Source organism: Schistocerca piceifrons, chromosome X, assembly GCF_021461385.2.
Source record: "Schistocerca piceifrons isolate TAMUIC-IGC-003096 chromosome X, iqSchPice1.1, whole genome shotgun sequence".
Lineage (NCBI taxonomy): Eukaryota > Metazoa > Arthropoda > Insecta > Orthoptera > Acrididae > Schistocerca > Schistocerca piceifrons.
The window spans coordinates 117415890-117442256 of NC_060149.1; the positions used below are offsets into that span (position 1 = coordinate 117415890).

Below are 26367 nucleotides of genomic sequence, written 5' to 3' on the forward strand. Positions count from 1 at the left end.
AATAAGAGCATTCGAAACAACTGGATAAAGCTGAAGAAACATAGGCAGATGCTTTGTCATTTAGATTAGCCTGGTACTGCAGATTATGCATATTTTTTTGCAATTTGGGAAATATATGCTATAGAGAACCCAATATTGATGCAATATGTGTATGGGATCTCCGTAACTCACTGTTCTTTACCTTCAAAAAGACAAAATGTTGAACTCGTTATCTGAGTGTTCAGAAAATATGTGGAATATAGTTTGGCGGTGTTGGGGTTGCTTCATAATGTAGCTAACTAGGAGGGTACAATCGATTTTTAAATAGAATCGAGAGTTGATGGAGCACAGTCAATTTGAAAACACTAGTGAAGTTAATTTAACACAAAGATGATATGCACAAAGAAGCCTTTGACCAACAAAGCACAAAACATACAATACAATTACCAAAATACATTTATTAGGTGGCAAGACAAATGGAGAAGTTTAAACTTACTGTATGATATGCAGCACTTTTGCTAACTATTCATAGATTAGTGCACGTAACTAAAGACTGAAGCAGGGAATTGAACATGGCGTACATCCTGCTGAGCAAGTTTCAAACTGATTCAGTCTAGGCAAATATTTTTATTTTATTTTTTATTTTATTTTATTTTTTTTTTTTACACAAGCAATAACCAGAATGTCAGTACCATATCTCACTTAGGCAGAGACATATCAGAAACAAAGTGAAGACTCAATGAGAATCTTAAAATTAAATGTGGCAACTGGGATGGATGAACTGTAACCCCCCCCCACCTCCCAAAAAAATCACTGATACCTAATGAAGATAGTAAGGTAATGCCTAAGTAGAACAGACAAAACCCTGTAATCCTCCAGTGTTTTGGTATCAATGTTGATCGCCATCCACAATAACATGGATGTATTTAAAAGTAGGTAACTTTGATGGTTTTAACAAACATTTAACATGCTCTGGAGAACCTGGTGTTGGAGGAGGAGGAGATTAGTGTTTAACGTCCCGTCGACAACGAGGTCATTAGAGACGGAGCGCAAGCTCGGGTGAGGGAAGGATGGGGAAGGAAATCGGCCGTGCCCTTTCAAAGGAACCATCCCGGCATTTGCCTGAAGCGATTTAGGGAAATCACGGAAAACCTAAATTAGGATAGCCGGAGACGGGATTGAACCGTCGTCCTCCCGAATGTGAACCTGGTGTTCTACAATTGTATTGATATGACTGACAATAACTTACAAGCAGCAGTCACATCTTTCAACAAATGAAACAGGTGTAAATGTTAGCAGAGACAGTTGTTAAATGGTCACAAGCAATAAGAAAGATCATGTAGCTTAGCCCTGCCTACTCTCATTTCACAATATTTATTTTTCAAACTTTTAATCATTTATGACTAAATTAAATCCTGAGAGTGTACTTAATCACTGACGACCCGCATTAGCTAACAAGTGAGGTACTGTAATGTCTGTTAGTCTGTACTTTGCCAACACCACCACCACCACCACCACCACCACCACAGCAAAATTTCTGAAATTTATAAAGAAAGTGCACTAAAACAATAACCACATTTGTGACATAGGAAAAAAAATGGAAATAAAGTGTAACTGCAAAAGAATGAAATACCACATAACTAGTGTATTTTGAATGTGGTTAATGCAAAAACCCAAGTAGCCACAGTACGGTGTTATTGCTTACAATGTACCACCCAGTGTTCAAAACTGGTTCCTTGGTTGTAGCTTCAGTACACGAAGATGGACAGCATTTTACAATATGATCTTTTTACTGAGGAACAAAATGTTTCTCAGCTGAAATTAGTGTAGTAAAGAAGAGATTCCTGTGCGTGATTGACCGCAGTAACAAAATTGTTTTATTATTTACTCCACATCAACAGCAATCCACTAAAACTAAGGACATTAATAACATCACAGCTGCTTTACTGTAATGTAAATCAGAATGCCACACTTCACTCATTCTGTGCTTTAGTCATTTCTGCAAAGATTTTTAAAATACTCTGTTAACTGTAGCTTCTCTTGCAACTGCAGAATAAATAACAGGTGAGAACAGTTGTAACATTGAAGTTACATGCATAGGAGAAATAATTTCATAAGTGGGGTTCTCAGTCACTTTTCTTGGGCCATCTAATGATGCGTGTAATTTTTCTTGTGATTATTGTGATTATTATTATTACTACTATTATTATTATTATTATTATTATTATTGTTATCATCATCATCATCATCATCATCATCATCATCATCGTCGTCATAAATCACGAATCTGACAATGTTGCTGAGCACAGCCATGTTCAAAAAATTAACGTGAATTTGAGCTTCAACTTTGATCTTATTAAGTTGATTTACATTTTTTTTTATTTAGAAACTTTGCTGGTCGTAAGCAAGAATGCTAAAAATGATACAGTAATCACAGCTATCAGTGGAGATGACAGTACTTCTTCACACTCACTGCTGCAGGATGGTGCTAATTGTTCACCAGAAAGTTCAGATAAATTACTCTAAGATGACAGAAGCAAGGATGTTAAAAGTAGAGATCAAGAATTTTATGGTGACCTATGTACTGACACAAAAAGGAAATCGAAAGACTGTTTCGAAGATTGGAAGAAAAGCACCAATAAAATACTGAGAATGTATGGCCAACGTAAATTGGATCTAACAAAAAATTTAAAGTGGCAAAATTACTCAAAATACTTCAAAGAGAGGCACAAAAATTATGTCCAACGTGCACTTCAAAGACGTGTCAATTATCTGTTCAAATGAAGTGTTATCAATTTTCTACTGGTGGTAGGAAGGCAATATTTAACACTTTCTGGGAAACAATGTCATGGGATCAGAGGAAGATGTATGTAATCAGTCTTGTGGACATAATTCCAACCAAATGTCCAGGGAAGTTTACTGGCAAATCCAGGAGAAAAGCACAATGATTTATTATTTGAGGAATGATGGAAAACAAAGTATGCAAAAAGATTTTTCTCAATACTCTTGGGATTAAGGAATGAACTTTTCGATACTGACTCAATAATTCCACACATGGGCCCTGATTCAGAATCATCATAAAACAAATTAAGAAAAAAGATGAAAGAACCTCCATAAAAGAATTGCTGGAATGTTTTGTGAAATTTCCATTGCACTACTGCAGGAAACCCTCCTCGAAGCTGTACATCAAGCCTGTTCTACAATGCAAATGACATTTGTATGGATTCTAAAAGGAAAAATGTAATACAGAGAAGGTGCCACCATTAAGTTGGGCCACCTTTAACTTGATTTTTGAAGAGGGCACCCTTACCTTATTTTCCTCCAGAAAGACCAGTGTGACTTGCGACAGGCTCAGAAACTTGACTGAAGACATGTGGAAGTAGCACGCAGAATGGAGAGAGCAGGTAAGGCTTTCAAAAAGATGCCCAGCAGAAGCACTGCTCAGTGTACACCATGGACTTACACGCCGTGAAAGTAGCTTTATTTCTACAGGCAACTGCAATTCATCATAAAACAAATTTGGCTGGTCATAACTTAGAAAGCCTTGAAGCAGTATGTTACTGGTTCGATGAAACACAAGGTGAATTGGTTGCATCAAGTTTTGCCTCATGAATCATGGGCACTCCGAAACTATAAGGAGGACCCCATCCAATTCATTTTGTATACTGGCAGCTCCACATATCAGAACAGAAACGTAACATTATCAAATGCTCTTTTAAGACTAGCAACTGATACAGGAGCACTGATTATGCAAAAATTTTTGGAGAAATGTCGTACTCAGATGGAACATGGTCCAGTTCACAGTTCCATAGTGCGCAAGCTTAAAGGATATGAAGTTACACTTCCTAGCTAATACGCCTTGATATATAAAGAGGTGTGAAAAAAGCCATGGCCTTATGAAGTTCATTACCTATGTCACTTCTTTTTCACAATTTATGCAGAGAAAATTTTGTGGCTGTGTGACTCAGTTAGGCATGGGAAGCTGTAAAAAACGAACCTACAGTTATAGACCTGATGGCGATACAGTACCTCTAAATGGTATTATTTGCTACAAGGGCATTTTCAATAAAGTGTGGCAAGAAATATCAAGGAGTCTGAGAAAAATTCTTAGAAAAGTCCGCTTCCCAAAACTACACAAAGCAAGACTGAAAATCAAGAATTTCAAATGGGATCATTTACAACCAGAATTCCATTGTTCCTAAGGACTGCCACTGCTATTACGACATCCCTTACGAATGGTCATCATCTTGGAAGTTATTGATTCAGGAATAACACTGCAGTGTAGTTCATTATTGCTGCTTGAATAACATTTGGCAGCTCTTTCCTTGAAGAAAAGAAGTTATACTATCAGAATTATGTGAAGAGCATGTGTATTTGAAGTTGTTTCCGTGAAGCCTATCAATTAAAAAAAAAAAAAAAAAAAATATTTCCAAAATGATAGTGTTATTAGCTTTTTCAGCCCCAATAAACAACATAAAAGTGGCAAGTCACATAGGAGACTTGCAAAAAATACTGGGTAACATACCCTACCACAAACACATACACAGTTCTTCCACATAACTGTCTTTGTTAAGCTTACTAAAGAGTACTTTCTTTGGTTCACTTTTTGATTTGATGCGAAACTTTTTAATATGATCTGAAATTTCATTGTAGTGCTACAATGCAAATTTAGCGTCTCTATGAAATGTGTCAGGTATTCTAGACAGTTACTTGTATCTACTGTAAAATATGTGTTTTGCTACTTAATGGAGCAATGTTTCTTCACCGACGACATATCTAATATCTGTTTCTCTTATCAACAAAACTATCAAAAGGGTTTCCGTAAAAAACTTAATACCTCATACTGACAGAGTATTCATAGAATCCTGTTGCAAAACACACACTGTAACACGACTAGACACTGGGCTCCTCACAACGCCACTGATGCCATCTAGATACAAGATGCCTCTTAAAGAGCCCAGTGAAAAGACTAATACCTAAATGCCAATATGCACTAAAAAAAGCACCTAAGTACATAGAGAAACATGTTCCAAAGTGTCACACAACCGACGATATATCTAACACCTGTTTCTTTTATCAACAAAACTATCTAATAGGTTTCTGTAAAAATTAAATGACATACACTGATCAGTCACAACATTATGGCCATCAACCTACTATCAATATGAACCCATGTAGACGACAGCAGCATCACCTGGCAGAGAATGACTGGAAGTCACATACATGGACAGAGTAGGTAGTATCAGTGAACATGCTGTCCATGTGTAGAATGAGGAAGGTGTACTATCTATATGAGTTTGACTGTGGGCGGATTGTGTTGGCCCAGAGACCTGCATTATCATTTCGGAAACTGTATGACTTGTCGGGTGTTCAAGGAGTGCTCTGGTGAGTGTCTTCAACACGTGGTGAAACCAAAGTGAAACCACATCCAGGAGTTGTGTGGTTGGGGAGCCACCCCTCATTAGAGATGTCAGACACTGTAGGCTGGGCGGACTGATAAAACAGGACAGGCAATAAACTGTGGTGGAACTAACATCAGAGTTTAATGCTCGGCAGAGTACAAGTGTGTCTCAACACACAGTGCAGCAAACACTCCTAACGATGGGCCTCCGCAGCTTACGACCCGTGCATGTGCCAATGTTAACACCATGACATCAGGAACTGCAAATGAAGTGGGTACGTGACCATAGGCACTGGATGTCAGTGCAATACCAGAGCACTGCATGGTACGATGAATCCCAATATGTTCTTCATCATGCCAATGGGAGACCACTAATCCATCGTCTTCCAGGGGAACAGCTCCTCGACACCTGTACTGCGGGATGTAGACAAGCTGGCAGTGGCTCTTTATGCTCTGTGGAACATTCATGTGGGCATCCAAGGATGTAGTGGAGCTCATGCAAGGCACCATCACAGCCAAGGAGTATCGTACACTGGTTGCAGACCACATACACCCCTTCATGACGATCATGTCTCCTGACGGCAGTGGCATTTTTCAACAAGACAATGTGACATACCACAACACCAGGAGTGTGATGGAGTTTGAGGAACACAGGGGCAATTTACAATTGATGTGCTGGCCCTCCATCTTTCCAGATCTGAACCCGATCGGGCACATCTGGGATGTGGCTGAACTTTGCATCAGAGCTCATCGTCCTCCTCCTAGGAATTTACTGGAACTTGTGTGTGTGTGTGTGTGTGTGTGTGTGTGTGTGTGTGTGTGTGTGTGTGTGTGTGTGTGTGGGCGCGCGCGCATGTGCCTGCAGATGTAGTACCCACTCCCTCCAGTGACCTACCAAGGCCTCAATGCTTCCATGCCATAATGTGTCATCACTGTTATCATACCAAAGACGGACATACCAAATATTAGGTAGGTGGTCGTAATGTTCTGACCGATCAGTGTATTGACAAGAGTATTCATACAATCCTGTCGCAAAACACATACTGTAACATGACTATGAACACCTGGCTCCTTGCATCACCGCTGATACTATGGAGATAAAAAGATGCCTTCTAAGAGTTCAGTGAAAGAAATAATATCTAAATGCCAATGTGTGCTAAAAAACGTACAAGTGCCTGGAGCAACATGTTCTGAAGTATCACATAATGCTGAAGACCTGAGCTGAAGCAGGTTTATTTGCTTTCCGCCATTATATGAAGTGATAATTAACAGAAACTTCTGCACTATTTCATTCGAACTAACGCGAAACACATACTATAGCATTTGTCCAGAGTGAGCAGGGGATATAACTGTACGGAAATGATTGTCAGGCTATGACCCAAGGTCTTCTCCAATTTTAAAGGTGAAGTACATGTTAATGTTGGAAGGATAACAACACAGATGTTGTTAAAAAGTGAACTTCACATTCACTCCAACAGAGGCAACAGTAGGACATACAATGTGTGGCTTCTGCCTGATTACTTCAGAGGTAATTACTTACCATTCTTCAACTCTATACATCTTTAAAATAGTTACAGTGAATATACTTTTTACCACACTTCATAGCTGCTTTAAATGAGAACATCTAATGGCTGTTATCAGTATTGCCAATCTGACAAATGAAGCTTTATCATCATTCACCTAGACTTGAAAAATAAATCAAAAGCTATAACTCACCTGTGCCATAAGTACTTCGCCAAAGGATTCAAAATATTCTCGCAACTGCTGTTCGGTCGTCTTCCAAGGCAATCCGAGCACTATGAGATCCGAACACTTTAATTTTGTCTCCATTCTTTTTGTTTTTGCTGTAGAATTTTCCAAATGATCATCAGATTTTCTCTTGTTTTCTGCAATTCCACAAAATTTCTTTGACAAAGGAAATTTGGAAAATTGCCAAATAATTGAAAGTTCCCAAAAAGCTACCGTGAGAAACCAGGTTTATCACTGGACCAAAGAGCAACACCTGAGTAACGCAACACCTGAGTAACAGGATGTTTTTGATTCTATGCAATAATTCCAAATGTTAAGAATCATTAAATTACAAAACTGTGACTAGTAAGTGGGCCCATTTGATTTTGATGTAACAAAGTTGCTGTACAACTTGTTTCAATACAGCATCCCCCAACAAAGTGGTTTGTTGTAATTTGTCTCTTGGATTAAAAGTGCTTCAGCTACATGTGTGCTTCAAGGTTTTGGAAAAGGACATCACCTATTTAGCCTCTCCTAACATACAGCCTGAGGTGAATTGTTGTGACATGGAAGATGAGAGAATAAAATAATTAATTTGTGCAATGCTATTCAGTTGAAAGGCTTCATCTATTATAATTCATTTCATGGGCCACAAAAATTAATAGCCCAAATAAAATAAATTAGACAACGACAAATTACATCCAGGTCATCATTTATGCCTCTCACTTGTTGAAAAGTGATGCTACTAGTTTCCCTGTTAGTTAAATTCCCAATGAAAACTAACATATGAAAGGTCAAGCCAAATTTTAGCACACTTTGAAGTGAAGAATGGTATAGATACTACTGTGTACGTATATTCTCAATACTTTGACAAGAAGTGATTATTTGTGAGGGATATGAAACTGACCACTCAAGCTTTAGCTGTTTTCCAAATAAAAACTACTATAAACAGTTTGTCAGCCTACACATGTATAACACAGCAATACCTCTTTCAATGAACTGTTTGAAGTACTCAATTACTGTGTAACAGTATGTGATAACAATGAAATATCTACATCGCTATAAGTGACTATCTCCTGGAAAGCATACCATGAATCATTCAGCATGATTTTACAGAAAAAGCAAAAAAACTCAAGCATGAGTGACAAACATTGATATTTAGATTTCAGCTCTCTCTGTTCGAGGTAACCTTGAATCACATGGTGGAAGCAATCACAGCACTCCCTGGGTCCGATAAAGTTTTCAAAAAGAAAGCTACAGGAGGTAATGTGAAAACAAAACACCACCATAAGATCGCAATGTTATACTTACGTAAGTAGTTTAATGCAAAATGATTTTGGAGTGTCCTACTGCTGGAATATAATGTTAAATAACACATACTTAGCATACTACCAGTGGATTTATTCTGTATGTTAAATATCTGGATGGATACGAAGGTTATCTGTTGGCTGATGGGCTGCCACAATCCAGTAAGGAATCTCCAGTTTACCACCTATGTCTAAGCAGTGCAGCTGATAGATGGGAAAGTTTATTTTCCAAATTTGTAACTTTTTACAAATGGTGCTGACATTCCTGATGATATTCAGGCAATTTATAATGAATACTTCGCTTCCCATCTCGAGTCCAGTAGTGATAAAAATGATATTGACTGTGAGCCACCAAAAAATGTAAACATAATAAGCAATGTGCTTCTGCTGATTTCACTACTTGATTCATCACCTGTAACTTGGCGTTTTTAATTTTTTATCGTCACTCATGTATACGGGAAGTGTAAAGTTCGATTCTTATTGCATGAAATACTATGTCATTTTCAATGGTACATAAACGTAACCAGAAGCCAATGCAGTTGACAAGAGACACTTCACTCCGAAATGACAGTAACATGCCTCAATCATCTCCAGAGAAGTTTGTACAGCAGTCTTTAGTCTCGTTGTGGCTGTGAGCAGATGTGTAGTGGAAACCAGTTTGTCAACAAAAATTTTTCATGATAAGTTCAAACACCTGTTTGAGGCTATGTGATAAATGGTAATAGAGTCTGTGATGCTAACAGGAGCAGTCAAATGAAAATGAGGCAGAAGAAAAGGAAGTAAAGTAAACTGTTTATTATTTCAAAACTAATTGCTATAACTATTAACACGTTTATTCCACTGTGAGACAAGGCAATCAATGTCTTCATGTAAAAATGTTTGTGGCTGTCTATTGGACTATGATTGTATCTTGGTGCATCTTCGAAGCAAATCAATGGCCGCAAATGATTTTCTTTGGGCTACCCAAAAATATGGAATACGTGGAGAGGGATTGGGTCTAAGCTCGGATGTTCTCTAGCTTGTTTTCACTATGCTGCAGAAGATTCACTGGGAATAACTTCTTCCATACGTTCCCCATCTCTCCCCATGTGATTTCAATTTTTTTTTACGCCCTGTAGAAACACATTCACGGCTGTCAATTTGCTTCAGACAAAGAAGGCATGCCTGGGTACAGTCATGATTCCATTGTCACCCCAAACATTTTTCCACGAAGGCACTGAACATCTTGTCTCATGGTGGGATAAATGTATTAACAGTTACAGCGATTACTTCTGAAATAATAACATGTACTTACTTTTTCCCATCTGTTTTGTTTTCATTTGACTATCTGTTATACTTACTTGTGTGGTCATGGGATACCACAAATTCAGTATAAAATATTATCAGACCCCATCTTGAGGGAAGGCTTATTGTAATTAACAAAATTATAATATAATATTTTTGTGATATGGTTAGGACAGAACTGATGTAACAGACAGTAATGTATTAAATTTCCTGAAGCACATAGAGGATGCATTAGTGGGTCTAGTGTTTGAAATTTGATGGTAATACCAACTAAATAAAATAAGGGTCGAATTTATTATTTACAAATATTTGCAGGATACTGTGCTGCATAACTTTGAGAGTTGTAAATGTGAAACAGATTTGAGAAACAACCAACTCCCCAGAAGTTTTCCTTTGTCACATTTCCTGCTTTCCATGTGGACATATTTGTAGTTTTCTAATAAAAAACTGAAATGTCATATGAAAATTATTAACTAACTACTCAGTTTATTACTATCCATGATGAAGCAGCTAAATTTCCTTTAATATTTTGTGTGTTGTATCCAAGTTTGTACTTCATTTTCTTGTCAGTCACAATCATGGAATCTTGAACCAACTTTCGAAGCATTTGCCTACTGTGACTTGTGAGAGATAATGTATACCATAATCGGTATGACCAGAGCCATTGTCTATCTGCTGAGCCATCTCCCTTGGTACAACGACCAATGACTTAAAACGAACCAAATACAACATTACATAGACACAATTTTCACTGTCTTTGCTAAATCAAATAAAGTCAAAAGGTGTTAAAATGTTCTAAACAGCTTTTCAATTTATTTGATTGCTCACTGAGAAAAGTGTAACTTCTCTCTCTCTCTCTCTCTCTCTCTCTCTCTCTCTCTCTCTCTCTCTCTGTGTGTGTGTGTGTGTGTGTGTGTGTGTGTGTGTGTGTGTGTGTGTGTGTGTGTGTTTTCTAGCAAAAGCCCAGGTGCACTAAATAGGCCACAGTGCGAATGTTATTGGTAATATGACCATGTAATAAGATGCACCCAATGTAATAAAGCAATGTAGAAAGTTTGAATTCCTCTAAGCTTAACAAGCTGAGTTGGAAGTGGAGTGGAAACAGACTTAGTCTACATTTTCATGGACAGAAAGCAGTTTGAAACTCATTCTTACAAAGTGACAAATGATACTAATGCATGCCATATGCTTCCTCACATGACATATGCAGTAATTGGGGAAAAATCCTCTTTAGTGGTAATGAATTACTTACATTATAGTATGTGATACTCTAATGAAGGATAACTGGTTAGAGGGATATCTGGTGAATAGCGTCTTCACTGAAATCTGCTGGTGTGAGTGTTAATAGGTATGTTATTTCTTGTGAAAAGGGGTGAAGGGTCTTTACATGCCAATATCATTGCACCGTATTAGAATATCTACTGAATGAAAACTGCAAATGTCATTATGAAAGAACTATAAGGTATACCATGTGGCATTCAAGGTGATAACATCACAACAAGAAAAATACTCTAGTAATGTGCCTGCTTGGTCAAAATATTGATTTGGACCTAACCATACATTCACCGGATGTTTTGGATACCAGCATGATACTAGACTGTGGATACTCAACATATATGCCTGCCAATATTGGAGCTCTCCTTGGAGAATGGGATCCCAACCCAGTATACCTGCCAGAACAGAGGCTACACTGAAAGTAAAGTAAGCACTAGGCAGCAACTGGACAGCACTTCAAGCAGTGAATAAAAGTGATCGTCCTCAGCACGAATAAGGTATTGCACCCAGTTAGCAACTGCATATATCATGAATATTATTATGATGTATGACATCATTTGACTTATAAAAAGTAAGCACTCTCTCACAGAAACATGACAGTAAAGAAATGCAGAGGAATAAATGGAAAGAAGTAATCATTCAGAGGAAAATTTCCTGGAAAAAAGTACAAAAAAAAGGGACATAAAAATGACAATACAGAAAAGACTAAAGCAACGTCTGTGTTGTTACTCTTAGCTAGTTAGCTAATCAACTTGCAATTTTTCTGAAAATATTATTTATTTCCACTATACTACCAAACTACTCTCTTACTCTCCAAATTTTAATGAGAAAATTATAACCAATGCCTGCACAAACAACTACACAGCACAAAAGAATTAGGGGAACATGTGTCAACATCAGGTATGTTAAATCTCTTTTATACAGACGGTATCTGTCATTTTATTGCATAGCTTGAGATATTCACTTTCCATGTATGCAACAATTTAAGTCATTCCCCACTTATCAACTGTGTCATGCATTACAGGATCAGGTGACCCCTCAGAAGGAAGTGAGCACTGGTGGCCCAGTGTTCTCTGGTGAAGTACACAGACGGCAGTTATTTACTGACATTGTATTCAACCAAGCACATGCAATGCAACATCTTAATACAGTACAAGTTGCAAGGGCAGTCTGTTTGATCCAAGAAGCATATACTTTCTGTAATGTTGCTGCAGATGTAAATGTCTGTCCAACTGTAACCCATAGGTTGTGGACACAATACAGGGAGGCAGATCAGTACACAAGGCAAAAAGAACAAGGTCGCTGATGTGTGACAATCCCATGTGAAGAGCAATACCTGAGCATCTCTGCATTGCGGCATCGTACTGCTACCACCAAAGCCCTGCAAGACAACCTCAGAAGGGCAACTGCAGATGCTGTTTCCAATTAGACCATTTGGAACAGGTTGCAAAAAAGGACCTTATGACATAGGTGTGCTGTTTGAGAATTCGCTTCGTAAGTCAACATCTCACAGCTCGCCTTCAGGTCTGGTGCTACCACATCAAATGACAACTTTGTTATTGGCAAAACATGTTATTCACAGATAAGTTGGTATTTCCTCTGATGCAAGATGTTGGCCATGTTCACATGGAGAAATGTAATTTGAGCAGTACTCGCCAATTATTGTCCAGGAAATCAACAGATCTGGCAAAGGTTCTGTGTTGACGTGGGGAGGCATCATTATTGACAGCTTTGACAGCTGTACAGATATTGTTGTCCGTGGTCACCTTCCCACCAGGTGCAACATCGAACACATCCTGTTGGCAGCTGCGTACGGTGGTGGCCCTGCATTCCTTCTCCTACACAATAATGCCAAGGCCCACGTGGTGGGTGTCACCATGCATGTCTTGTGAAACCTGGACACTGAATTAATGGTGCGCCCAATTGTGAGTTCCGACCTAAACCCCGTTGTGCATGAGTGGGACAAGCATGACAGATGTGTTAGTGATTGACTTGTTCCACCACAGACTCTCCAAGATCCATCAAGGGCTCTCATTGAAGAATGGAAAAGGATACTGCAGGGTGACTTCCGTAGACTTATACGGAGCATGCCATGTGGGTGTCAAGAACTGATAAATGCTCATGGAGGGCACATCCCATGTTACTGAAACTCTCAAAGTCCAACAAACAGTGCCCAGAGTGATGGGATGAATGTTTGTTTCTACTTTTGACACCTCTCTGACATTTCAGTCCTTGTTATGTAAATGAACAAGGACATTGTGATGTTTTGTCATGTACTTAATTTTTGAAAGATAAGGGTATAATTGGGTAACATACTCAGTCCTCAATTATGGCTCAATGGTGTATGGCAGATGCCCAATGTCCTGTTCCCCCTATTTCTTTTGAGCAGTGTATTACAGCACCTCAGCTATTATTTAATCATTGTTATTGCTTCTCCTTCTAACACTTCCCTTAATCTGCTGTGTTGCGAGGATTGGTTAATCCATCAATTCCCCCAAAATTAATTCTTAGGCCATAAGTTGGAGATAAAGTATTTACTTTCACTTCCCTCAACCCTACTCCATTTCTCTCTCTTTCTTCGACCCCTTTACAACAAGTAAAACATTTGCAGTACATAAGTGTTTAATTTATTTCTTTATTTGGAAAACAGCATTTTTGCAATGGTCAATATTGACAATAAATTCTGTTCATTCATAAATTACTCAAATGTCAATATGTGTAAGCCTATTGGGATAATAAGCTTGTGGATTTCAAACTAGGTATCTGGATTCATTTGTTAGTTTACAATGCCAATGTGTTATGATTACACATCTATGACGACGTATTGGTGACCTACTTCCAACAGCGGATTAACAGACTGAAAAGATATCAATTGGACCTGGCAAATGTAACTGTTTCTCTATGGGAAAGTATATTCCAAAATACTGAATTTTTAATATGTGACAAGCTAGTAATCTTACCATCACAGTGTTGTAAGAAAACTGACCCTTTAGACATGAGAAAATTCTCAGTTATACTTTAGTCATTTCAACTTTGGATGTTCTATGCAATATTAGCTATTTCCCCTCTTTTAAATACGAACAAAGGCAATTTTCCATAGACTTATTCAAAGAAAAACATATCTATTACAAAAATCTGTTTGGTTAATACACACAAAAACACATTTAAATATACCCTAAATGTTTGCTGATACACAACAGTTGTTTATTTATACACACACATACTATAATTTATATGAGATTTTTAGTATATGGAGCAGTTGGTCAATAATTATTTTAAATCACATTGAAATTCTTGAAGTTAATTTATAATGTATACTGAAAGATAATATTTTACAACTCTATGTGAATTTTTTTTAATCAGTCACCAAAGAAAGATACTGACCGGCTCAATTGAATAATAATGGTTAACACCGTTACAACTATTATAATCTAGGATCGAACAAATAACTTTCAATGCAAGATCAGAAATTTCTGAGAGAATTATTTTTAGTTTACACAGAATGCTTATATGATCAATTGAAAGTGTACTCTTTTGTAATATAACTTCCAAACATGCATTAACCTGACTGCAACACGAATGCGAATTTAAAAGGTACAGAATCAGTAGTATTGTTGTATTGTTACAAGCAGATCCACAGAAATCAACAGCAACAACAACAACAAAAACAAAACAAAAACATAGTTGGCAAATACATTTTTACAGCCCTACTGCAATCAGCCTAACGTAAGCACGCCGTGACAACTCGTAATTTTTGGGAAGAAAAACAAATTGTAACGAATTAAATTCAATATGGCATTCATTAGATATCTTCACATCATAAGACCACAAGTTTCAAAAGCGTGTCACAAAGTCCGTCATCACATCGAGAAGTACATAAGGCATGAAAGATTAACGGAAAATATAACGTCATGTCACTTTATGTTCGTCAGTTGCACTCTGCAAAAATGTTACACAGTCAAATAAGTCTACATTCTGAATACATATAACTCTGGGTTGTGCGGTATTGGTACTAGCTCCGTCAGCTGAACAACCGGTTTTCTGCAGTTTGAAAATAAAGACCCTGAACAGCGGGACAGTGGTTGGAAACTTGAATGGCAACTTCAAAGGGTAAGACTATTTGTTTACACAACTTGAACCGTACTAAAATAAAGTAGGCAACAAACAGAAAAAAATGTTTTCGGTTGTTAACAAGTGACATAGAAGCAGGCAGTTGTAAACTAGGCAGTTTAAATGATTCCACGTCAAACACATCAACATACAGTAGATTTGTTTGTTTGTAAATATCCTTGATAATAAACTATGACACTGACAAAAATAAATCCAAACATAATTAAAAACATTCTTCCTCATCACGTTACTCCAGCTAAATGACCAGAATCTGCGCACTCTCGCCAAGAATGAGAGAAAGTGCTGTTTGTACACACTCTAGCCAATACTTTATATACTAACCTTTAGGAAACACGCAGTAATACACTCCTGTTCCCCAGCCATTCTCTGGAGGGTGTAACCTTCCTTCTACGAGTCGAACGCCTCTCATTGTCCGGGATTCTGGATTCCGATACTTGAGACCGCAGGTACCAGGGAACTGAGCTGCTAGCGTTGAAAGCAATAATGTACCATCATCTTCGGTAGGGAGTTCTATGGGTTCTTCTCCTTCATCTTCTGCGACCTGTAAGTACGCGCTCATTATTCACTTTTATGTCAGTTTTACACTTTATCACAACACAACTCAGGCGCAGAACAGCGTCGTTTAATCGTCGGGTAGTTTAACATAAGCATCTTAGGGTGCCTTCAGAAATGATGCACAAAGATCTTCAACACAGTATGGAATGTAGCACTCAAGCACTGCCAGCAATCACACAACTGTATTTCTACACAGTCTTTGCGAAAACAACCTTTGGTACACAATCGACATTAACCCTTACGAACGGCAAGATGTATGAGTTTGAATGCGCAGTTTGTTATTATATAAAATTAATACTTTAGAGTCTTGAGACCATAAATATATATACAATGCTAGCAACAGCACCTAGTATTGCTAGTCTACAACAAAACTCCTTGTCAGTAGCGTCATCATCAAAATATCCCAAAGAATTGTCAGTACTGATACATGAAAGATATCTGTATAAGATTCACAACGTAAATGGAGCGCTAAAATTGTATAAAGGTTATGATAATTGTTATACAGCAAACGTACAATCAGAAATCAAATGATAAATACATAGCGTTATTTCAGTATTGATTTTATAATTCATCTCTGCATGTTTCAAAATATAATTTGCTACTGCTTATTGGGTCTATATCCCACTACCCACAATATCATAGTGATCCGAATCGAACTAACTTTTTCATTGGGTCCGAAAAAACCTGAAAACCTAATTTTTAATAAGGTAGGGTAGAGCTGCATTATTAACCAGTGTCAGCAACACTGACCTCTGTAAGACTGCATACAATTTACTGAACAGTACCATCGTGTTTGTCCTCTGTGTCATGTAATCATTATGACTGGTTACACAACGCAGTTTTCTGTGCATTTTTAAATTTGCTTATATTTCATGCCTACCAATAGATCGGGTGTCCCAATGTAATGTTTTATGTGTTCAACACTAAAATTCGAAGTATAGTTGTTCAGAAGATAGGGTTAACCAAGAGTATTTCAGAGTTACGAGTAGTGCACACCTATCGGTTATCTGCGGTACTACCGTAGGTGGCGAAAGGTAAAAAAAGCCCAGCTGGTACAAACGGGATTGCCGGTGGGAGGGTACTCATAAAAGTCCAGACACTTACGTCTAGGGAGGTCAAATCTTGGTGCCTATCGGACGCTCTCGACTGGCCTCGGGTCTGCAAATCGTAGGGCTTTCTGGTGACAGTCAGCGAAAGCTTACAGTAGTCTACTTTGTACTATTCGCGTGTTTTGGTTATAATGCATTTGTTTAAGTTAATAAAGCGCTCATTTGAAAAATATAAAAATAGAGTTGTAATTTGTGCTCCGCAATATGTGGCAGTAATGAATGCCTACATCGCCAAATTGACCGGGATACAGCCATGATCAGCAAAATTTCAGTAAAAATTAAACTTCTTACAACAATGCGGTGTCGGATCTAACACGTCTTGTTTGTTTTGGTTTGTTGAGGAAATAGCGCTAATGTGTGTTATAAACCGTATGCAAACCAAAATAATTTGATTTATAAGGGGAAAAAACAGTTTTTTTAGCTAAGTGACGTATACGACAAGGCCTTGTGGCATTTGTTCTGATATTCCACTTTGTGGCAGGAAAGTTAACAATACTCACAGATGGCCGTCACTTTTCTCTTTATTTTAGGAGAATGAAAATCAGCTGAGGAGGTAAGGAATACAGCTTCCTAATAATCCTGAAAATCCTTACTATAGATTACATTTCGACATCATTCTCTGTGACTTATAATCACGAACGCCTTAGTCCGAGCTGTTCCAGAAAATTATGGAAAAAACTATGTTGCCACAACGTTCTTCTACGCTCATACCAAATATTAGGTTTCTTATATGTGGAATTTGTACCAAATTTCATCAAAATCGAAACTAATGAAATAATAAATTTGTTAATAATCGTTATTATTTTAAGATAAACAGTATTATTCATTTGATGAGGCATAGCCCATGTAAGTTTACAAATCGTAACAAAGAAACAAACTATCGCTTGCTTTGTTATGATTCTCACCATAAAAATCTGTTTTGACGATTTTCTATACTTCTGTAACTAATTGTCATTATCAGTGATAATTTTCATTTGCTTTTTACTTATCATTAAAAACACAAATGGCAATCAGGCAGCAAAAACAGTTTTTATTCTAAACTCTCACTGTTGTACAGTGCTAAAGTAGTGTTAATAATCATTAATCATGAATTCCTGCAACACAGTTCACACTTTACTTGCAATTTCTTCATTCGAAACGTCTTTAACAAGAAAATTTCCTGTGTCACTACTATTGAGACTATGCACTATAAAACAGTTTGTCCAATTTTCAAAATATTTCGACACAGACAAGTATAAATACAGATAGTACAGATCTTGCTCTAATAATAAACTCATTAAGCTAACTAGCTTACATCACAATGTCAGTCAACTGTTTCTGACTGTCCACACCAGCGCAATACTTTAATAAATACTTCTGCACCTCCATGAGTGTGAAATATACTTACAATAGTTTTTGTGTTATTGGCAGGTTCAGTCCACTGAAAGGAATGTTACATAATAATGCAAAGCTACTCGTAAACTACTTTAGTCAGAAAAGAACTTTTCTAGAGAACTACATGAAGTTCCGCTCCTTAAAGTTAAAATTCAGCTTCAGGTTAATGAAGGAAACCAGCGACAATGACGTTTATGCTGTCATCAGCGATAAACACCGGATTCATTCCAATTTGTCTGCATAGTCCTCTGTAATCAGAAATGTATAGTATTAGTCGTTTGAGATAATAAGAACTGGAACACTTTTCTCATGAGAAACTACTCGTTGTTCAGAGAGAACTTACGTATGTTTTTATAATGTGTTCACCATAAGAATAAACCTGATTTAAACATTACACTATGTATTCTTCGCGTTTGCTTGAATCACATTGGATTTCGTTTTACGTGCAGCGGAAGCCAAGCTGTATTCAGTTCAGTCAAGAACGATCATAACGATACGTTTTATGCTGTGTTACATGCACATAAGCTGAACGATAATGCAGGAAAACAGCTTTACTGGCGCATTTAACTTTAACAGCACTGGGCAACCAGATGGTCCAACTAACCTGCAATGAAGTGAGCAGTTGCAGTTCAGACATGAAAAGAGATGAGCAGAGAAACAGCTTCAAAAAAAAAAGTTCAAATGTGTGTGAAATCTTATGAGACTTAACTGCTAAGGTCATCAGTCCCTAAGCTTACACACTACTTAACCTAAATTATTCTAAGAACAAACACACACACCCATGCCCGAGGGAGGAGTCGAACCTCCGCCGGGATCAGCCGCACAGTCCATGACTGCAGCGCCTCAGACAGCTTTTTTTTTAATAAAAACATTTATTAAAAAAAACAATATTACACATTCCAAATACATACTAAGTTATGCATACATGAAGTTACGCTGACGTTAAGGAAAGACAACAGAAGATTGTATTACTGACTAAATTACCAGAAAGAATTAAGTTAAACATCAAGAAAAATTTTTTAAAGACATTCAAACTTCAAATCTGAAGAAGTAAAATCTGCACTTTGAATTACATGAGCTCCAATCATTAGAGAAGCATAATTAGTTCTTTATGATGGATATCAGCAAGTTGATGGGATAATTTTAAATATAAAACAATTTAATAATCATATTAGACAATTTCTGAAATACTTGAGAATGGCAGAAAGGAGATATATAATAAAGTTGACTAGCTTTCCAACTACACTTTCTGGATATTAATTGAATGTTAAGTATCTGAAGTGCTGCGAAACTGACTTACACATCACAGTGCAAAAATGAACATGGCAATGTGCCAGCCACTGAATATTACATTTATCAGATAGAATCTCATGGTTTTAATCAATCGATAAGGACATTTCTATAAAAACTGTCTATTTCCAAATTTCTAATATAAGCCAATAATGCACCTTTAATGTTTTGTGTTTTGACACTATTAGACACACAATCTCACTGTCACATAAGTTCTGTGCATTAGCTTATAAATGTCAAAAACTACTCTCTGAAGTAGAAAAAGCACACATCATAAATATACTGTAAAATCTTAAATAATATCCTTAAGGTAACCACAATACATCACTGTCAACACAGTCTTCTTTTTTATATTAACCAATGCCCATTCTTTCAATTACAATTTTTAACATATTACCGAACTTTTTCTTGTGGAACTCACACAGCATGTGTACCTTGAACTCTATGATGCTATCGGATCCTAATTTGTTAAGGATGTAGTTAACAAAATTTCCCAGCAACCAGTAAACAGCGTTATTTTTTGCTTCTGGGAAATAGCGTGCTTCAGGCCTGTGTATCAATGACAGCGATATATACTCAGGGGATGTTCTTGTAATCAGAACTATTTGCTCCTGGATCCACTTCCAACTATTCATGTGACCACTAGATGGCACTGTTGACATAAATTTGTTTCACAGAGTCCAATTGCGTGCAGTCTTTCATTGGTGCTAACTATGTTGTTAACTGTCTTGTACCATGACGTTTTTATATTAGACGTGAACACATTAGAACTAATGTTTTTCCAAATCTCAGTCCACTCAATGTTTGGAAACTGTCGTTCTATTTTGTTCCTTCCTTCACTTTTCTTTCGTTCCCCCATTATGGCTCTCGATGTTAAGTGTCGGGACTGCCTGAGTTCGACACTGACATAACTAAACTCAACATAGAAAATCCTCACATGCTGTAAGCGACTGTTGATATTCTGCACATCAATCGGGGGAAGCAGGCTTGGAGGTTTAATGATCTCGAAAAGTTGGCTGGTTATGCTTTCTCGCGAGTCTCTTATTAAATTAACTTGCCTTTTGATAAAAAGAGCAGAGGCTTTATCTGTTATATCAGTTAATCCTAATCCATCGTTTTTAGGATCTAAAGTGGCTACTTTAGCAGGTACTCTGAACACTTCACCTTTCCACAAAAAGTTGGTGATTTTGGACATTATTCTTCTCGCTATCATTCTCGGCATTGGAAACAGCTGGGCAGTATAATAAGCCTTAGCAAGGATGCTTGAGTTGATATACTGTGTTCTTTGAACTTGGTTGATATATCGAGTTAAATTCTCTACAATGGCTCCTTGCACTTTATCTGCTGCAACTTTCCAATTTAAAGCCGTCATTTTTATAGGGCATGCTGTCAGGGTGATCCCAAGTGTTTTATGTTGTCGGACTAATTTTGCCCACTCGACATTGATATTATCAGAACCTCTGAGATTTAACATCTTACTTTTTTTTTGTTTGCATTGGCTCCAGATGCTCTACAGTATGAATCAACCACTGTTGCTAGCGTGGTTACCTCGTCATTATTCCTTATAATGACCCCTATATCGTCAGCATAGGCTATTATAACTGTTTTATTTCCTGATAATGTTAAGCCTTTTAATCTAGGATGGACATGTCGGAGGAAAGGTTCCAGCGAAATGGCGAAGAGCGACATGGACAGAGGACTTCCTTGAGGAACACCTCGTTGTATTTTCATCGGCCTGGATTGTTGACAGTTCACCGCTATTTTAGCATTTATTCCAGTTGCTATGTTCTTAATCAACTGTATGACCCTATCGTTGAAACCAATTTTCTTCAATGTCTGTAGAAGATATTCATGATTTACTACATCGAACGCTTTATAAAAATCTAAAAACAATAAAGCACACTTTATGTTTGTTACAGAAGTTATTGCAATGATATCCCTCAATTCCGCTAGATTTTGAAAAATGGTTCTGCCTTGCGCACAGTTCTGATGTTGACTAATAATTTTATCTGTAAGGCATGAAATTCTCTTGTTTATTATTCTAGCTATTAATTTATAATCAGAATTCAGCAGTGAAATTGGACGAAAAAATTTAAATCTTTGTTTCCATAATTTTTTGGCACCAGAACAATTTTACTTTCCTTAAACTCAGCCGGAATTATTTTACGCTGAATAACCTAATTTACAATGTCTGATTTTCGCACCTACTATTGGCCAGTAACGGATGTAAAACTGTGCTGGCAGACCATCCGGTCCTGCGGATTTTTTTGGTGGTGAGGCACACAGAGTCTCATGCACGTCTTCTTCACTGACAACCTCGAGAAAATTTTCGTTGTCATCTTCTGTCAGCTGCGAGGCTAGGATGTCAAGGAATTCTTCCAAGGAAGCATCACTACTTTGATGTACAGAATATAGCTCGCAATAATAGCGATAAATCTCGTCCTTGATATCCTGCTGGGTTCTGAGAATCGTACCGTGTTTTGTTCGAATTTCATCAATAAAAGTCCTCCCGTTTTTCGTATACTTCACTAAATGATATAGGGAAGTAGTTTCACCTTCTGACACCGAATTTGCCTTCGATTTTATTTTCAACCCTTCCATTTGACTTCTCTTGATATTAAGTAACTTGGCTTTGACTTTTTTGATGTCTGCTATCCGAAGTGAGGAACCTGCTGAGACTTGATCATATAGATCTCTCAAATAGGAATAGTAATACTCTATAGTGAATTCATTTCCCTTGCGGTCTGGGCACTGTATTGAATAACTTTCCTCAACTTTGGCTTTGCCATTTTAACCCACCAGTCAATAGCAGTGGCATATCTACTACAGGCTCGCAGGCATATTGCCCATGTTTCTTTAATCAGACTTCTAAATCATGATTTACTAACATGGAAGTGTTCAAATTCCACTGATTCTTGAATCGGCGAACCGGCTGTGTTGTTAGATTTATGCAAGCTAAGACACTTGAATGGTCTGAAAAGTACGTAGGAATGGTTTCTACTTTAGTCACGGAAGTTTCAAGATTTTTAGAAATATGTAGTCTATCAATCCTGCTACGTGATGTTGCCGTGACATAAGTGAACTCAACAGTGGAGGGGTATTTGATTTCCCATATATCCTTTAATTCTAAACCAGTAACTAGTTGTTTTAGTTCACTTGAGAAATTAAAATTAGGTGACTGATCTTTTCTACACTCCTGGAAATTGAAATAAGAACACCGTGAATTCATTGTCCCAGGAAGGGGAAACTTTATTGACACATTCCTGGGGTCAGATACCTCACATGATCACACTGACAGAACCACAGGCACATAGACACAGGCAACAGAGCATGCACAATGTCGGCACTAGTACAGTGTATATCCACCTTTCGCAGCAATGCAGGCTGCTATTCTCCCATGGAGACAATCGTAGAGATGCTGGATGTAGTCCTGTGGAACGGCTTGCCATGCCATTTCCACCTGGCGCCTCAGTTGGACCAGCGTTCGTGCTGGACGTGCAGACCGCGTGAGACGACGCTTCATCCAGTCCCAAAGATGCTCAATGGGGGACAGATCCGGAGATCTTGCTGGCCAGGGTAGTTGACTTACACCTTCTAGAGCACGTTGGGTGGCACGGGATACATGCGGACGTGCATTGTCCTGTTGGAACAGCAAGTTCCCTTGCCGGTCTAGGAATGGTAGAACGATGGGTTCGATGACGGTTTGGATGTACCGTGCACTATTCAGTGTCCCCTCGACGATCACCAGTGGTGTACGGCCAGTGTAGGAGATCGCTCCCCACACCATGATGCCGGGTGTTGGCCCTGTGTGCCTCGGTCGTATGCAGTCCTGATTGTGGCGCTCACCTGCACGGCGCCAAACACGCATACGACCATCATTGGCACCAAGGCAGAAGCGACTCTCATCGTTGAAGACGACACGTCTCCATTCGTCCCTCCATTCACGCCTGTCGCGACACCACTGGAGGCGGGCTGCACGATGTTGGGGCGTGAGCGGAAGATGGCCTAACGGTGTGCGGGACCGTAGCCCAGCTTCATGGAGACGGTTGCGAACGGTCCTCGCCGATACCCCAGGAGCAACAGTGTCCCTAATTTGCTGGGAAGTGGCGGTGCGGTCCCCTACGGCACTGCGTAGGATCCTACGGTCTTGGCGTGCATCCGTGCGTCGCTGCGGTCCGGTCCCAGGTCGACGGGCACGTGCACCTTCCGCCGACCACTGGCGACAACATCGATGTACTGTGGAGACCTCACGCCCCACGTGTTGAGCAATTCGGCGGTGCGTCCACCCGGCCTCCCGCATGCCCACTATACGCCCTCGCTCAAAGTCCGTCAACTGCACATACGGTTCACGTCCACGCTGTCGCGGCATGCTACCAGTGTTAAAGACTGCGATGGAGCTCCGTATGCCACGGCAAACTGGCTGACACTGACGGCGGCGGTGCACAAATGCTGCGCAGCTAGCGCCATTCGACGGCCAACACCGCGGTTCCTGGTGTGTCCGCTGTGCCGTGCGTGTGATCATTGCTTGTACAGCCCTCTCGCAGTGTCCGGAGCAAGTATGGTGGGTCTGACACACCGGTGTCAATGTGTTCTTTTTTCCATTTCCAGGAGTGTATTTAAAACACAATTAAAACCACCTCCAAGTAATAACTGTCTTGGCGATTTCCTTAACAAGTATATCAGGTCATCTTTGAAGAAACGTGCCCTGTCAGCTCGATGAGAACTTCCTGAAGGGGCGTACAAGTTGATGATAGTCACATCATAGATATTTAGTCCTATTCCCCTTCCGGATTCCAGTCGTTCCACCTCGCTTACTGTAATCCCTTCCCTCACCAAAATAGCTGTTCCAACACTTGTTTCGGGAGATACATTTATGTAACTGAAAAAACCGGGAATTACGAAATCCGAAATTAGAACTTCTTGTAACAGGGCAATATCAGTCGTGGATTCGCACAAAAATTCCTTAAGGGCCGATAATTTCAAACTGATCGTGATTTTATTTATGTTTATTGTGGTGGCAGAATAAGATTGCGTCATTGTGCTGTCACTATGTAGTTGTTTTGATGAACTAATTTAGATTCCTGTGGTTCAGGGTTCAGTTAAGCTGTAACAGTTTTCTCGGAAGGCTGAACATGGAATAACACTTCAATCAGTTTATTAGTTACTGCCCCGTTTTTTTCTACTTCTGATGTTTTCTCTTGTACTGCAAGCAGACTGATTTCCTGGTAAACTTTCTGATTTTTCCTCCAGTGATTCGTGTATGACCGTTTCGGACTGAACATTCCTTGGGCTTGGGTCGCCCCTACCGGATTTTCCCTTCCTTTGGTTACGAGCTATATTCTCATTTGGTTGCGTCGATATTTTACTTCGTGGCTTATCTTGAGCAGCAGCAGACGCTTTCGCAATTTCGGTTGCCAGCGCCTGCCCTGAGGTGTTGACCGTGATTTCAGTTTGGCCACCACTTCCTCGTTCTTTATTAATTTCACTCACTTCCTGATCGAGGGAAACAAATGGAGACTGCAGTTTTGCAACCTCTCCCTGACTTTGTTTATTAACAGATAGATTCTGATCTTTGCAATCGGTTACTGCACCTGTTGTTTCTTGCAAATTAATGCTGCTTACACCCCCTTCATTTTCTGGTACCGTATGTGTATTATCTTTCTGTTCATTAGTTTCCATTCACATTTTGCCTTCAGGTTCCTCTGCCTCCTCATCGCACTGTTTTTGCTTGCGAAGTGAGGGAGTGGGACAAGACAGCTCGTCCTCTGAACAACTATCAGCTATCTCCAGAGGTCGTTTTTTCGGTTGCATTTCACTTTCACGACTCGTAGCAACAGGGTTTCCTTTTGTTGTTAACGGGGGAAATTTACTGTTATCGTGAAGGGAGACATCAGCTTGGCCCGCTGCGTTAACATCCTCGACCAGTTGTTCCGGGCTATTCTTTGGTAACAGATCATTTAAGGTAAGCTTCTGACGCTGTATCAAATTACTTTTAAGAACAACAGTTCGCCGCGGACATTCCTGTCTGAAGTGGCCGGTTTCGTTGCATATATGACATGTAGCTTCCTGACCTGTATAAACAATGTGTGCCTTATACCCACAAACAGTTATGCGAGACGAAATATTCGTCTTAACGTCCATCTCTACACAGCGGACCCCGTTAAAACACTGCAGTTTAAAGCGAGGCTATCATCTTTCATTTGCAATTGATTTAACGTCTCCGTGGTTTGAAAGAGCTTCCTTAATCTTATCATTTTCAATTTCTACGGGAAGATTCAAGACACGAACGGTTTTGTAATGAATGTCCGCTCCATAGATGGAAACCTTACTTTTATAACCATTTCTATGTACAAAATCTACTTCATAGCCCCACTTTCGTAACACTTTATCAACAGTCGAAGCACTGATTAACTTGACAAAAACACAGTATTTTTCCTGATCCAGTTGCCACGTGTGGACTGTTTGAGAATTTAGACGAATTACCTGTGTAATCCAGTCATCTATTTCCAGGGATGTCGGCTGAACAGGACGGGATTCCTTGTCAAAAGCAAATACCAGAGTATTCTTCCTGAAGTTTGTAGCCATGGTTAATCAAGCGAAGCAATTTCGGTTTAACAACCGAAATTCCAAGTAGCAGCAGCAAGACCAGAAAGAGCGATCAGATCACAAGGAACAGGAACGAACACGGAGATTAACGGACGGACGGCACTCGGCGAAGCACAAGTACAGCGATGTAAACACTGAAGTGCAGCGCAACAGTTAACAGCGGCCACTCGCGAGCGCGGCTGAAACGGAACTACTCGGCTAATCCCGCGCGGCGAAACAGCTTCGAATGTCATTTAATTTTTAAAGAGAGTAAAATAATATTCAGCAAAACCCGTAAGGTGGCTCCAGATCAGTTGTGTTGGGTTGATATTGTAATGGTACAGCGCAA

At 38.9% G+C, this 26367-nt stretch overlaps 1 protein-coding gene across 2 annotated transcripts in view; it reads right to left on the reverse strand.

The window, feature by feature from the left end:
- Window positions 1–15805, reverse strand: part of LOC124721338 (TAR DNA-binding protein 43-like) — a 71682-nt gene extending 55877 nt beyond the window's left edge. The window contains exons 1-2 of one of the 2 annotated variants that reach the window (XM_047246257.1): window positions 15427–15805; window positions 7097–7224 (exon numbers count right to left, since the gene is read on the reverse strand). In XM_047246257.1, the coding sequence (XP_047102213.1) occupies window positions 7097–7224; window positions 15427–15664 (366 nt within the window). In that variant the 5' untranslated portion in view covers window positions 15665–15805. Of the gene's footprint in view, window positions 1–7096; window positions 7267–15426 lie in introns of both variants that reach the window. The other variant, XM_047246256.1, reaches the window with a different exon arrangement.
- Between the last annotated feature and the right edge of the window lie 10562 nt (window positions 15806–26367).